Here is a 15,047-nt window from a genome sequence, read left to right as displayed (position 1 = left end):
ATCAACCTGGTGAACAGCCTGCAGTGCAAGCGCATCCTTTCTGAATAAGGAGCCCAAAACCGTACGCAGGACTCGAGGTGTGGTCAGTTTGTGCTAAAAACATGGGATAAAAGCAAATTACTGCGGATGCTGGAATCTGAGGCCAAAAGAGAAAATGCTGGAAAATCTCAGCAGGTCTGGCAACATCTGTAAGGAGAGAGAAGAGCTGACGTTTCGAGTTCCGATGACCCTTTGTCGACTGACAGGGCTCGAGTCCAGACGACCCTTTGTGAAACAGTCATCTGGACTCGAAACGTCAACTCTTTTCTCTCCTTACAGATGCTGCCAGACCTGCTGAGATTTTCCAGCATTTTGATTTGATTTATTATTGTCATATGTATTAGTATACAGTGAAAAGTATTGTTTCTTGCACGCTATACAGACAAAAACATACCGTTCATGGAGAAGGAAAGGAGAGAGTGCAGAATGCAGTGTTACAGTCATAGCTATGGTGTGGAGAAAGATCAACTTAATGCGAGATAAGTCCATTCAAAAGTCTGATGGCAGCAGGGAAGAAGCTGCTCTTGAGTCGGTTGATACGTGACCTCAGATTTTGGTATCTTTTTCCCAATGGAAAAAGTGGAAGGGAGAATATCTGGGGTGCATGGTGTCCTTGAATATGCTGGCTGCTTTTCCGAGACTGCAGGAATGGTAAACAGAATCAATGGATGGGAGGCTGGTTTGCGTGATGGATTGGGTTACATTCACAACCTTTTGTAATTTCTTGTAATCTTGGACAAAACAGGAGCCATACCAAGCTGTGAAATACAGCCCGAAAGAGAGTGCTTTCTATGGTGCATCTGTAAAATTGGTGAGAGTTATAGCTGACATACCAAATTTCCTTAGAGTTCTGAGAAAGTTCTTTCTTGTGTTAAAAATAAGCCTGTTGATATGGTGCTACAAGCGGAAACGTTGAGAAGGCTGCTGTGTAAAATAGGCAAAGAACAAAGATTTGTGGAAGCTTTATTGGCTTTATTTTCAGATAAACAATATTTCACAATGGTCTCCATTTCCCTCTCTACCCAGCCTCCACATGACAACCAGTCCACAACTGTTCCAGTAGCCAGTATACATCACAGCAATGTTACGCACCTTTTCAACAAATACTTATTTTTGGGGAAAGAATGAAGGAACCTGCAAGAGGAAGATTGAATTTCAGAGTACCAGGGAATCGGCCACATCCATTATCTTGTTTTTCTGACCTAAAGACCTTTTGTTTTGTTTTAAAAGTTTAGTTGCATTTCTTCAACCTTAATGCAAATACTTTAGCCCCAACTATAAACCAACCTTGATATGAGAATAAAACCGGTAGCTATTCAAGGCTCAAGGTACAATTGTTTCAAAGGGGGAGACCAGATTGTGTTAAAATGCTGGAAATTAGATTGGGAATTTGTTCCAATTGACCACAAACGCTTTGCAAGCATCTCAATTTAAAAAAAAATCAACCTCTGCTGAAGACCCGATTGGTAAAAGGATGATATGTAAGTAAGCAAGCTCATGAGACGTTACTAGCACAAAGTGCTAGCCAGTGAACAATGGGTCCATTAAACTACTTGTGGAAGGGATGGGATGCAGTCACTTGTTTGAGGAGAAGCATCTCAGAAGCACAGGGGTAAGGACGCAGCCATCGCGATTGTGGACCAGTGCAGGGCGCAGTGAGAATTCACACCAAAGATCATTGTCGTGTAAATGTGTGTTCCCACGGCGCTGAAGCTATTCACGGGTTTCACCGTGCTGACATTACAAAGATGATTCATTCGTGTTTTGCACAACAATCAGTAAATATTCCTTATCTGTCAAGGGCAAAAGATAGACAAAAATTAGTGAAATGTTCAGCTCCACAAATGAAATAAAATACAATCTCTCCTTCCGGAGTTAGGGAAGTTGAAATCAGGTTACTTCCTCCCTCTTACCAATGAGGATTGCTGTTAACATGCAATCAGAATGTAGTTTATGGGCAGCACGGCAGCACAGTGAGGCAGCACAGCATTGCTGCCTCATAGCGCCAGGAACCTGGGTTCAATTCCCAGCTTGGGTCACCGTCTGTGTGGAGTTTGCACATTGTCCCCGTGTCTGCGTGGGTTTCCTCCCACACTCCAAAGATGTGTGGGTTAGGTGCATTGGCCGTGCTAAATTGCCCCTTCGGGTCGGGGGGATTAAATGCATGGGGTTACAATTTTATAAAAACCAGTCTGTAATTCCTCAACATTGCAACAATCAACTCCACATCTATACCACTGACACCCAGTTCTAGCTCTTCACCACCTTTCTCAACCCTTTCACTGCTCTTCTTTCAGACTGCGATTTATTCCAGCTAAACATTGCCAAGAGCCAGGTATTTACCCCTCACAATAAAATCCAATTTATCATCACCGATTCCATTCCTTGCCCTGACCATTCCGTAAGGCTGACCTTTTTGCAATTTGGCACATAGTTCAATTCCAGACTGATGTCACATAAATCTTCTCTGTTAAAAAGATGGATTACTTTCATCTTCATACGAGTATGCCATACCTACCTCAGCTCATTTGCTGCTGAAATTGTCATCCATTCTGATGGTCCCAACAAAGTCAAATATTCCAATGCTCACCTGACTGGCCTCGCATCCTCGACCTTCCATTAAAAGACAGCAAGTCCTACTTTCTCATTATCCCTGTTCTATGGGTCGCCACCTTCCCCCCATCACCCACCCTCTCAGCTCCTAGAATCTTATTACCACAAATTTAAAACTCCCTCCCAACTGTAATGAATCTTTTGATCACTTTGCCCCTCTTTATTTTTGCAGTCTATGCCAATATATTTATGGCTGCTGACTGTGTTTACAGTGCCAGTTAAGTCAACAAGAGGAATACTGCTTATTTGGAACTGAAACAGTGATAAGTTAGAAATTAATGTTGTTGCCTTTTCATTTTTAAATATTGTTAATGGTTAAGCTGATTCATTTGGTAGAGTTATAGTCAAACTGCGTAATTAAATAAAGTCCACTTTACTATAAAAGATCCTTAATATGTGAATGGAATCACTCCTGGAGTGAAACATCCTATCCCCACACTAATGCTAAAATAGAAAATTTATTGTGGTCTGGTCTGGCTTCATAATATACCTTAGTGTCTGGCACAGAATCCCAACATGAACAGCGAGTAGGAATGAGGAACTCAAGTTGATAGCTAAATCTCTGATTCATTACAATGGTTGATGGGTGTCTCTTCTCCTGCTGTTGCAGTGGAGGTCAGATAACATGTTCAATAGCTTTATCATTGGTGAACACCCACTATCAACATCCTGGGGTTTATCAATGACAAGAAACTTCATTGGACCAGCTATGTAAACACTGTACCTGCTAGGGTAGGTCAGGGGTTAGGAATTGTGCAATGAGTAATTCACCTCCTGACTCCCCAAAACCTGTCCACCATCCACAAGGCACAGGTCAGGAATGTGATGGAACACTCTCCCCTCACCAGGATGGGTGCAGCTCCAACAGCACTCAGGAAGCTCAACACCATCCAGGACAAAGCAGGCCCACTTGACTTGCACCCTGTCCAACACATTAAGCATTTACTTCTTCCACCACTGCGTGATAGCTGTGTGTACCATCTACAAGATGCATTGCACAACTCTTGAAGCATCTTTTGATTGCATCTTCCAAATCATAGAATCCCTACTGTGCAGAAGACGCCATTTGACCCATCAAGTCTGCACCAACTCTCCGACAGAGTATCTTACCCAGGCTCTTACCCCAGCCCTATCCCAGTATCACTATACATTTTCCGTGGCTAATCCATCTAATCTACACATCTTGGGACACTAAGGGGCAATTTAGCATGGCCAATCCAACTAACTCGCACAGTCTTTCAGACTGTGGGAGGAAACCGGAGCACCCGGAGGAAACCCACGCAAACATGTGGAGGACAGTCATCCAAGGCTGGGATTGAACTCAGGTCTCTGGAGCTGTGGGGCAGTTGTGCTAACCACTGTGCCAATTCTCCATGACCTCTATTACCCAGAAGGAAAAGGGGAGCAGATACCTGGGATCACTACTTGCAAGTTCCCCTCCAAGCCACTCACCATCTTGACTTGGAAATATATTGCCGTTCCTTCACTGTCACTGGGTGAAGATCCTGGAATTCCCTCCCTAACAGCACTGTGGGTGTACCTACATTGCGTGGATTGCAGAAATTCAAGGAGGTGGATCAGTAGCACCCACTCAACAGCAATTAGAGATGGGCAATAAATGCTGGCCTTGCCAATGGGACCCTGTGCGAGAACCTCTCCGGCTACCTCAAGAGTATCCTGAAACCCATTGTACAAAGAACCCTCAGCTTTCGTCGCGACACTATGGACTTCCGACAGAAACTTAGCACACATGGAGCCGTTGAACCAGGAGCACTCCTCGTCATGATGGATGTCTCGATGCTCTACACCAGCTTCCCCTACAACAGTGGCACTGCTGCAACTACCTCAAGACTCAATGCCAACAATAGCCAATCTCCAGATGCAATTTTACAACTCACACTATCTGTAACCCCCTCCACTTGCCTGGGCTTGCAAAATCCCACTAACTGTCCTGGCTGGAGACAATATACACCACTTTAACCTGTGTGCTTAACCCTTTCTCCACTCACATTGTCTGTATCTTTAAGACTTGATTACCTGTAAAGACTCACATTCCAACCATTATTTTGTAAATTGAGTTTGTGTCTTTATATGCCCTGTTTGTGAACAGAACTCCCACTCAACTGATGGAGGAACAGTGCTCTGAACGCTTGTGACTTGTGTTACCAAATAAACCTATTGGACTTTAACCTGGTGTTGTGAGACTTCTTACTGTGTTTACCCCAGTCCAATGCCGTCATCTCCACATCTTGCCAGAGATGCCCACCTCCTGTGGAAGAATTTATAAGAATGATAGAGCAAGAATAAAACTCAGGAACCTCGGATCGACACTGCTTAGCACCATGCTAGTGGGTATACTCACCTGTCAGGTCTCTGGAGAGCTAATAACATTGCTTTGAAGGAATTAACAGGTGGGATTTCAACCTGGAGGATAGTAACATAAAATATGCCAAAGGGCAGATTAAGATAAACCACATTTACCAGGTGCAACCATTATTTCATTTTTCTTGCATCGGATTCTGAGGAAGGTGAGGTCATTCTGAGGATCGATATCCCGGATGGTGCTCCGAGCTTTCATGGATAGCTGGTGGATAAGGCCTGCATATTGGACTGTGGTCGCATTATCCATGGTTGTCCGGATGGGGATACCTGAGAAAGAGAACAGCTTTCAGTCACGTGACAATGATGGACAGGAACAGACTACGTGGTCAATGCAGTTTAGTGGGCAGCACACTCTTGCCTCCAACTCATGAGGCTCCAGGTTCAAATCTCTTTCCTGGACCTGAGCATGAAAATCTAGACTGTGCAGTATTGAGGGAATGCTGCACTGTAGAATCATAGAATCCCTCCAGTGCAGAAGGAGGCCATTGGATGCCGAGTTGCCACACTGGGGCACCTGTTCGGGTACACTGAAGAGAATTCAGCTTAGCCAATGCACCCTAACCAGCAAGTCTTTCGGACTGTGGGAGGAAACCGGAGCACCTGGAGAAAACCCACGCAGACACGGGGAGAACATGCAGACTCCACACGCAGAATGAACCGGGAATTGAACGCAGGTCCCTGGCGCTGTGAGGCAGCAGTGTTAACCACTGTGCCACCGTGCCGTCCCAGTATAGAAAGCTATGGATTTCAACAGGAGCAAATATCTCCAAGGTCTTTGGCAATCCCTTGGGATTGGAGATGACTTGCATTCAGTCCGGTTTGATGGATTCCGTGAGGGTTGATAAATCCAATGTGCAATCCGCAGATTCTGCCATAAACACCAGCTCTCCGCATACTGATCACTTTCCTTATTCTTCAAATTTGTGCTTCTAATTTCTTCACCGGTGCAACATGGCATCACAGAGCTGAGCATCAGCTCCCATCACTGTCGCATTCTTCACGGTGGCACAGTGGTTAGCACGGCTGCCTCACAGCACCAGGGACCCAGGTTCAATTCCTGGCTTGGGTCACTGTACGGAGTTTACACATTCTTCCCGTGTCTGCGTGGGTTTTCTCCGGGTGCTCTTGTTTCCTCCCACAGTCAGAAAGATGTCAGGTATATCGGCCATGCCAAATTCTTTCTCTGTGTACCCAAACAGGTGCTGGAGTGTGACGACTAGGGGATTTTCACAGTAACTTCATTGCAGTGTTAATGTAAGCCTACTTGTGACACTAATAAATAAACTTAAAAAGCTTTGAATCATTAACCTACGTCCTATTCAGCTTGTTAACATATACCCAAAAACTCAATAAGATAACACGCTACTTCAGATGCCTAAGTCTACCAGTCCTGATGAAGTCAATCTTAAAAATAACAATGACATCATTCCAAGGGGAAATAAAACAGCGAACATGAAGTTAAAGTCAAATCTTCACCCTGTCTGACAAACAGGGAAATGGGTACAAAGAACCACCCTGAAAATTCTGTCCTTTATTATAGACAAATAAAAGATTATAACTACCTTCGGCATTGACAACAATTATTCCTACAACACCCCTCTGGCTCTGGATTCTCTTCAGTGTTTCTTCAACTTCAGCCTGTAAAGAGAAGAATTATTAACATTGCCAAGTAGTGATGTGAGAGGCTCTTAATATTAGAATCATAGAATCCTACAGTGCAGGAGGAGGCCATTTGGCCCATCGAGTTGGAATGACAACAATCCTATCCAGGCCCTACCTTCGTAACCCCACATACTTACCGCATTAGTCCCTCGAATCTACACATTCCAATACACTGAGGGGCAATTTAGCATGGCCAATGCACCTAACCCACACATCTTTGGGCTGTGGGAGGAAACCAGAGCAACTGGACGAAACCCACGCAGACATGGGGAGAATGTGCAAACTTCACACAGACAATGATCCAAGCCAGGAATCGAACCAGGCTGCCTGGCACTGTGAGGCAGCAATGCTAACCACTGCGCCACCCGAATGGCTTCGCCATTCATTATGATCATGGCTGATCATCAAATTCAATATCCCGATCCCCCTTTTCCCCCATATCCTTTGACGAAGCAAGAGTTCACAAATGGCTTTACAAAAGCTATTAGAATTTTACATTCAAATTATTGGGGGCCAGAGCATCACAGAGGGCAGGGGTTACAGGCTAGTGGGACAACTTCCAAAGTTCAGGAAGGAGTTGAAGTTTACGGTGGGGAAGATTATTGAACTAGCTGGATAATGTAATTGAGGGGTTCAGCAGCACAGGGGCTGAGGACAGGATAGAGGGGGGTCAAAGGTGCAGAGCTTCAAGTAGGCAGCCTTTATGATGGTGAGAATATCAAGTCAGAGTTCAACGCAAGTAAGAGGTTGAGATCACAAGCAGTCTGCTTCAGCCTGAGGCAGTTGCCAGGGAAGGGGAATGGAGCTGTGAGGTGGTCAGACACAGGCCCTCGGACTATCTTTGCCAGCATCTCCTACAGTAAACTGCATGGATATGATCAGCTGGGCACTGAGGTGTGCCTCTCCTCGTAAATGTTTGCTCTCCATCACACTGGAACATAAGATCTCTACACTGCAGAAAGCAGCCATTCAGCCCATCCCGGCTGTACTGACTCTCCAACAAAGTACCTTACCCAGGCCCTATAACCTCACATATTAACCCTATTAATTCCCCTAACCTATGCATCTTGGGACACTAAGGCACAATTTATCATGGCCAATCCACCCAACCTGCAAATCTTTCGAGTGTTGGAGGAATCCAGAGCACCCAGAGGAAACACCCCATACCCTGTGCTTGTTGCCACAATATTATCAATAACTGGACAATGTAATAAATGAAATTTTATTCCCTTCCCCATTCCATCCAACAAATGTCTGAACATACAGCATGTACGGCTGTAGATTTAAGAGTGGTGGTAACATTCCAATATTTCACCCCAATGGACATCATAGTCACCCTAATCTCAGCCGACAGGGCAAGTCCTTAATCCATCGCCTTGCTTGTCCCAAAAAACAATTCAAATTTAACCCAATTCATAGTCCCCACAAAAGAGACATAGCTTTCCATCTGACATCCTGCCTCTCTCTCTCTCTCTCTCACGAGCTGATTAATGATCAGAGGAGCTGACTTTCCCTTTCTGAGTGTGCTCAGGGCAAGTGCAAAACTGAGATAACCTGACCTGACACAGGCTGAAAGATTGATCCCAAGTCTCACTGGCCTGTGCTGATGTGTTCTGACATTTAAAAAAGACAGCAGAAAGTGCAGCCGCAGTTCTCCCCTCTGCTGCTTAGAGCTCTAAGAGAAAAAGCAACTCTAGCTGTAGAATATAGCACTGTAGACTCAAGGAATTGAGAGTCAGTGAAAATGGTGCAGGATCGGGCATTGTTCTTTGTGCAGCAGCTCACAATCAGACTGATGGAGAATGAGTTCTCAGAAAAATTGTGGAAAGCACACAGCAAAAGGGCACTCTCCCCACCATGTTTACACCGGCTGAAAAATGAGGCACCCAATGCAATGCCATTTTTCAGCATTTGGTCCGTAGCCCTATAGGAAGCTGGGGCAGCATGGTGGCACAGTGGTTAGCACTGCTGCCTCACAGTGCCAGGTTCGATACCCAGCTTGGGTCACTGTCTGTGTGGAGGTTGCACTTTCTCCCCGTGCCTGCGTGGGTTTCCTCCGGGTGCTCCAGTTTCCTTCCACAGTCCAAAAGCTGGTTAGGTGGATTGGCCATGCTAAATTCTCCCTCAATGTAGTGTCCCACACAGGCGCTGGGGTGTGGCAACTAGGGGATTTACACGGTAGCTTCATTGCAGTGTTAGTATCAGCTTACTTGTGACACTAATAAATAAATAAATAAATAATCATTTAAAATAGTTGAGGATTTCTGCTTCTACTACACTTCCAGATCTCCTACCACTGGCCTTAATCTCTCCTCTAACCTATCCACGTTAAATCTGTGCCCCCCCCCCCCCTCCAGTCACAGACTTCTCTGCTAATTAAATAACCGCTTCCCATCCACTCTATCCAAACCTATCATAAATTTTGCACATCTCAGTCAAATCTGCTCTGAGCCTCCTCTGCTCCAAGGAGAATAACACTTCCTGCTGCCTCAGAAAAGCATCCAACATAATTAAGAAACCCATGCACCTAAGACATTCTCTCTTCCGCCTTCTTCCATCGGGAAAAGGATACAAAAGTCTGCAGTCACATACCAACTGACTCAAGAGCAGCTTCTTCACTGCTGCTATCCGACTTTTGAATGGACTTACCTTGCATTAAGTTGATCTATGACTGTAACACTACATTCTGCACTCTCTCCTTTCCTTCTCTATGTACCGTATGCTTTGTCTGTACAGCATACAAGAAACAACACTTTTCACTGTATATTGATACATCTGACAGTAACAAATCTAAATCAAATCCAATCTTTCTTCAAAGTTAGCTTCAATTTTCCACCCCTGACAATATTCTGGTAAATATCCACTGTATCCCCTCAAGTGCTGTTACGTCCTTCCCATAAGTGAGGTGAGCAGACAGAACTCCACTTCTGAGGAAAACTTTAAACCAAAAGGACATAAGAACATAAGAAATAGGAGCAGGAATAGGCCATCTAGCCCTTCGAGCCTGCCCCGCCATTCAATAAGATCATGGCTGATCTGTCGTGTCTCAGTTCCACATTCCCGCCCTCTCCCCATAACCCTTAATCCCCTTGCCTATCAAAAACCTATCAACCCGCGTCTTAAATATATTTAGCAAGGCAGCCTCCACCACTTCAACGGGCAGAGAATTCCAGAGATTCACCATCCTTTGAGTGAAGAAGTTCCTCCTCAACTCCGTTCTAAACCGCCCCTTTATCTTGAGGCTGTGCCCCCTAGTCCTACTGTCCTTTCTGAGCGGGAAGAGCCTCTCCACCTCTATCCTATCCATCCCATTCATCATCTTATACGTCTCAATGAGATCTCCCCTCATTCTTCTAAACTCTAACGAGTACAAGCCTAGCTTATTCAGCCTCTCCTCATAGTTCAAGCCCCTCAACTCCGGTATCAGCCTAGTAAACCTCCTCTGCACTCCCTCCAAGGCTAAAATATCCTTGCGTAAGTGCAGCAACCAAAACTGCACACAGTACTCCAGCTGCGGCCTCACCAGTGCCCTGTACAGTTGCAAAAAAAGGAATCTTTCTCGGCAAGCATTTCTCTGAAAGGGGGAAAACAAAACCCAAAACCACCTGCTCAGCATCACATTGACAGTTGCTTTTTATCCAGCAAGCCATTAGCACAGCAGCTTGGCAACACTGCTCAGCACCACACATAGTGCTAAAGCTCTGGAAATGATGCACCGTAGCTGTCACAGCCCACGGTGGCCGCGTTCATCATCACTGTCGATTTTGGGTAGGCTTTTCATTTCCTAATATCCCAGATAGGCAAATAGCTTCAACCAGCTTTAACTCGGGGCCTCTAACCTAAAGACTCCGGTCAATATTAAAATCATCCCTGCCGACTGGATCTTATCATTAAGGACATGTTTATCTGTGTCCAATTCTCACGCCCCTTGTGTGACATTTAATTGCACAGGCAACGCCCAGACAGGAGCTATACTGCGATAAGAAGGTTGAGCTGATAGTGCAATGTATTGCTTCTCCTCCATCCCCCCCCCCCAAACACACAATCCCCCCCCCCATCCTCTCTTTGCAGCCTCCCCCAGCACTCACCATGTCCCAGATCTCTCGCAACTGTATCAACCACAGCCCTCCACTGCGCCTGCGCGCCGCCCTCCAGCTGGCGATGACATCATCCCCGCCGCTCCCCCGCGCTGATTGGTGCAATCGGGATGTCAATCAGTGGCAGGCTCCGCCCCGCCCTGTTGCCATTCCTTTTATGAATGGGCGCCAGTTGGGCCCCGCCCCGCCCAGGACTCCCTTTGTCAATCAGCTGTGATTGACACCCAGAGACACTCCAGTTCCCAGGCGTCAGGTTTGCAGGCGCTGGGGTGCATTATTGACCCAAATAATCACATTTTAATTTGGTGTTTTCAAGTTTCCTTTGTACTTTGATTTTGTTCGGGCTTCCTCTTGCGGAGCTGCCCCTTTTACTTTGTCCTGCTTTAACTGGAGCTTGTTTATTTGGTTCGACCTTAACAGAGGCCAGGTATCAGGTTTCAGGTTTCAGGGATTTCATACCAATCCTCCAACAGGCAGAGAGAGACCATGATGTGGCGGTGCCTGCGTTAGACTGGAGTGGGCACAGTAAGAAATGTCACAGGTTTATGTGGGAGCACAAACTTTCAGAGCGCTGCTCCTGAAGGAGCAGCACTCTGAAAGCTTGTGCGACTACATAAACCAGTTGGATTTTAATCTAGTGTTGTGACACAGAAAGAAACAGAAAAGCATTAGTGCCATTTCCCAATTCTCTACATATCAAATAGGCATTAATAAATGTATAGATGAATAGATTTTAGGACAGCATGGTGGCACAGTGGTTAGCACTGCTGCCTCACAGCACCAGGGACCTGGGTTTGATTCCGACTTTGGGAGACTGCGGATTCTGCACATTCTCCCTGTGTTTATGTGGGTTTTCTCTGGGTACTCTGGTTTCTTCCGACAGTCCAAAAAATGTGTAGGTTAGGGGGATTAGCCATGATAAATGCAGGGAGTTACAGGGATAGGGAAGGTAGGGGGAAAATTGTCGGGCTGAATGGCCTCTTCTGCACCATAGGGATTATAATTCTACTACCTACATTACAATAAATTTCACCAATAAGTCACCTCCAAAAATGGTAAATGGCCAAAGTTGCTTAAAAGAGATAACAGACACTTGATCAAGAATTAGAGCATCCTGTACCTGGTCAAACAGCTCAGAAGAGTCGCATCAGACTTGAAACGTTAACTTTCTTCCCTCTCCACAGATGTCACCAACTTGTTGTAAAAGTTGGTATATAGCACCTCTAATATAAAACACTGCAAGAAACCTCACAGGAGCATCACGCCACTGGTGACCTCATGTTTATGGGGACAGAATGTGGAGCCAGCCAGAAGAGTGGGAAAAGTTATTTGAGTCCAGCAGGCACGATGAGTTTCAGCAGCTGACAAGCTGAGCAAAAGGTGAAGTGCCACAATGTTGCAGAGGTGGGAATAGGCAGTGTACTGATGGCACAAACAAGATGGGCAGGGAGATGGATGGAGTCAATAGAAACATAGAATAAAGGAACAGGAGTCCACTGGCCCTTTCAACACGGTCATGGCTGATCATCCAACTTAATAACCTGTTCTCGCTTTCAACCTTAGCCTTTGATCCCTTTAGTCCCAAAAGCTATACATAACCCCTTCTTGAAAACATACAATGTTTTGGCCTCAATTGCTTTCAGTGGTAGCGAATTTGACAAGCTCACCATTCTCTGGGTGAAGAAATTTCTCATCGCAGCCCTAAATGGTTTACCCTACGTTCTTAAGACTGTGACCCCATGTTTTGGACTCCCCACCATCAGGAACATCCTTCCTGCACTTAACCTGTCTAGTATTGTTAGAATTTTACAGGTTTTTATGGCTGGGACCAGAATTTGGAGCAGAGACCAAAAGCAATGGCGTCAGCTTCCCAATATTGACAACATGAAAAGTTCTGAGTAAACTTTTCAAGTTGGAAAGAAACTACAAAAATAGAAGTTTAGGATGGGAATTTGGTTTTAAACATTATATCCGATGGGAGGTTGTATATACGAAAGAGGTGGATCACAACAGGTCAACGAGGTAGAGTGCAACAAGACTTTATAAACATTTGCAAACCAGATCCTATGTTTTAAAACTATATTTCTGCAGGTAGCCAGTGAAGGTGGAGAGCAGTGAAGCTTTAGAAAGGTTTTGAAACTAGTAGTGGAGTTTTGGATGAGTTGGTAGTTGGTACAGGCTGGAAAGATCATATCTGAACACAACAAAGGCCTCGATGAGATTTGGGTTTAGCAATGACAAGGAACAGAAGTAATGTTAGAAGTCTCAGCTAGTCACAATAAGTCACATGATTTATTGTCACATGTATTAATATATTGTGAAAAGTATTAGAACATAGACCATAGAACACTACAGCACAAACAGGCCCTTCGGCCCACGAGTTGCGCCGATCACATCAACACCTATCTATAACCCCCAATCCCATAAAACCCCATATACTCATCCAGAAGTCTTTTAAAAGACCCCAGCAAGTTCGCCTCCACCACCACTGACGGCAGCCGATTCCATTCACTCACCACCCTCTGAGTGAAAAACTTACCCCTAACATCACTTCTGTACTTTCCTCCCCGCACCTTAAACCTGTGTCCTCTCGTAGCGACCATTTCAACCTGGGGAAATAGCCTCTGAGAATCCACCCTATCTATTCCTCTCAACATTTTATAAACCTCTATCAGGTCGCCTCTCAACCTACGTCTCTCCAGGGAAAAGAGACCCAGTTCCCTCAACCTAACTTCATAAGGCATGCCTCCCAGTCCAGGCAACATCCTTGTAAATCTCCTCTGTACCCTTTCAATAGCTTCTACGTCTTTCCTGTAGTGAGGCGACCAGAACTGCGCACAGTATTGTTTCTTGCATAGTACACAGACAAATCATAACCTTTTATTGAGAAGAAAATGAGATAGTGCAGAATGTTACAGTCTAACTATAGAGAAAGGTCAACTTAATGCAAGGTAGATCCATTCAAAAGGGTAACAGCAACAGGTAAGAAGATTTTCTCGAGTTGGTTGGTACGTGACTTCAGACTTTCGTATCTTTTTCCTGATGAAAGAAGATGGAAGAGAGTATGTCCGTGTTGTGTGGGGTCCTTAATTATGGTGGCTGCTTTGCTGAGAGAGCTGGAAGTGCAGAGTCAATGGAAGGGAGGCTGGTTTGTGTGATGGCTTGGGCTACATTTATGACCTTTTGTAGTTTCTTGCGGTCTTGGGCAGAGCAGGACCCATACTAAGCTGTGATACAACCAGAAAGAATGCTTTCTATGGTGCATCTGTAAAGGTTGGTGAGAGTTGCAGTTGACATGTCAAATGTCCTTAGCCTTCTGAGAAAGTAGATGCTTTGGTGGGCTTTCTTAGCTATAGTGTTGGCATTGGGCAGAGGTGGGGTGGGGGGATCCAAGATAGGTTGTTGGTGATCTGGACACCTAAAAACTTGAAGTTTTCGACCATTTCTGTTTCGTCCCTGATGTAGACAGGGGCATGTTCATCACTACACTTTCTGAAGTCAATGACAAATCTCCTTCATTTTGGTGACATTAAGGGAGAGATCATTGTCTAGCACCAGTTTACCAGATTCTCTATCTCAATCCTGTACTCTGTCTCATTATTGTTTGAGATCTGACCCACTACGGCGGTGTTACCAGCAAGTTTGAAAATCAGGTTGGAGGGGAATTTGGCCACACAGTCGTAGGTGTATAAGGAGCATAGTATGGGGCTGAGAACACAGCCTTGTGGGGCACTGATGTTGAGGATGATCTTAGACGAGGTGTCATTGCCTATCCTCACAGACTGTGGTCTATGGGTTAGGAAGTTCAGGATCCAGTTACAGACGGAGGAGCTGAGGCCCAGGCCACAGCGTTTGGAGATAAGTTTTGTAGGAATAATAGTGTTAAAAGCTGAGCTGTAGTCAATGGGAGTCTGACATAGATGTCTGTTATTGTTCCAGGGCTGAGTGCAGGGCCGGGGAAGTGACATCTCCTGTTGCGGCAATAGATGAACTGTAATGGATCCAAGCAATCTGGGAGGCTGGAATTGATTTGTGCCATGACTAACATTTTGAATTGCCTCATAATAAATAAATAGCTTGGATGTGAGGTTTGAAGTTCAGGTCACGATCAAAGAGGCTAGAAAACAGTAAACCTTTGGGTTTATTCAGTGAGCAACAAGGAAGGATGAAATTGGAGGCTAAAGCTTAGTTACCTTAGCGACCAGACAGGGTTAGCTCAAAATTTGAATTGCTGTGAAGCTGTGTATTAGTGTA

General features: G+C 45.1%; 1 protein-coding gene across 1 annotated transcript; it reads right to left on the bottom strand.

Moving 5' to 3' along the window:
• Positions 1-998: 998 nt before the first annotated feature.
• Positions 999-10,842, bottom strand: LOC145353617 (dynein light chain roadblock-type 2-like). Its single transcript, XM_080204383.1, has 4 exons — positions 10,785-10,842; positions 6,597-6,672; positions 5,134-5,301; positions 999-1,832 (listed from the first exon to the last, which is right to left on the bottom strand). The coding sequence occupies exons 1-4, from the start codon at positions 10,785-10,787 to the stop codon at positions 1,780-1,782; spliced, it is 300 nt and encodes a 99-aa protein (XP_080060509.1). The 5' UTR covers positions 10,788-10,842; the 3' UTR covers positions 999-1,779.
• Positions 10,843-15,047: the final 4,205 nt, after the last annotated feature.

The sequence above is a fragment of the Carcharhinus amblyrhynchos genome, chromosome 16, assembly GCF_965287045.1.
Source record: "Carcharhinus amblyrhynchos chromosome 16, sCarAmb.v2.hapA, whole genome shotgun sequence".
Classification (NCBI taxonomy): domain Eukaryota; kingdom Metazoa; phylum Chordata; class Chondrichthyes; order Carcharhiniformes; family Carcharhinidae; genus Carcharhinus; species Carcharhinus amblyrhynchos.
Note: the sequence above shows the minus strand (reverse complement) of the source record. Positions and strands in the feature narration are given on the sequence as shown.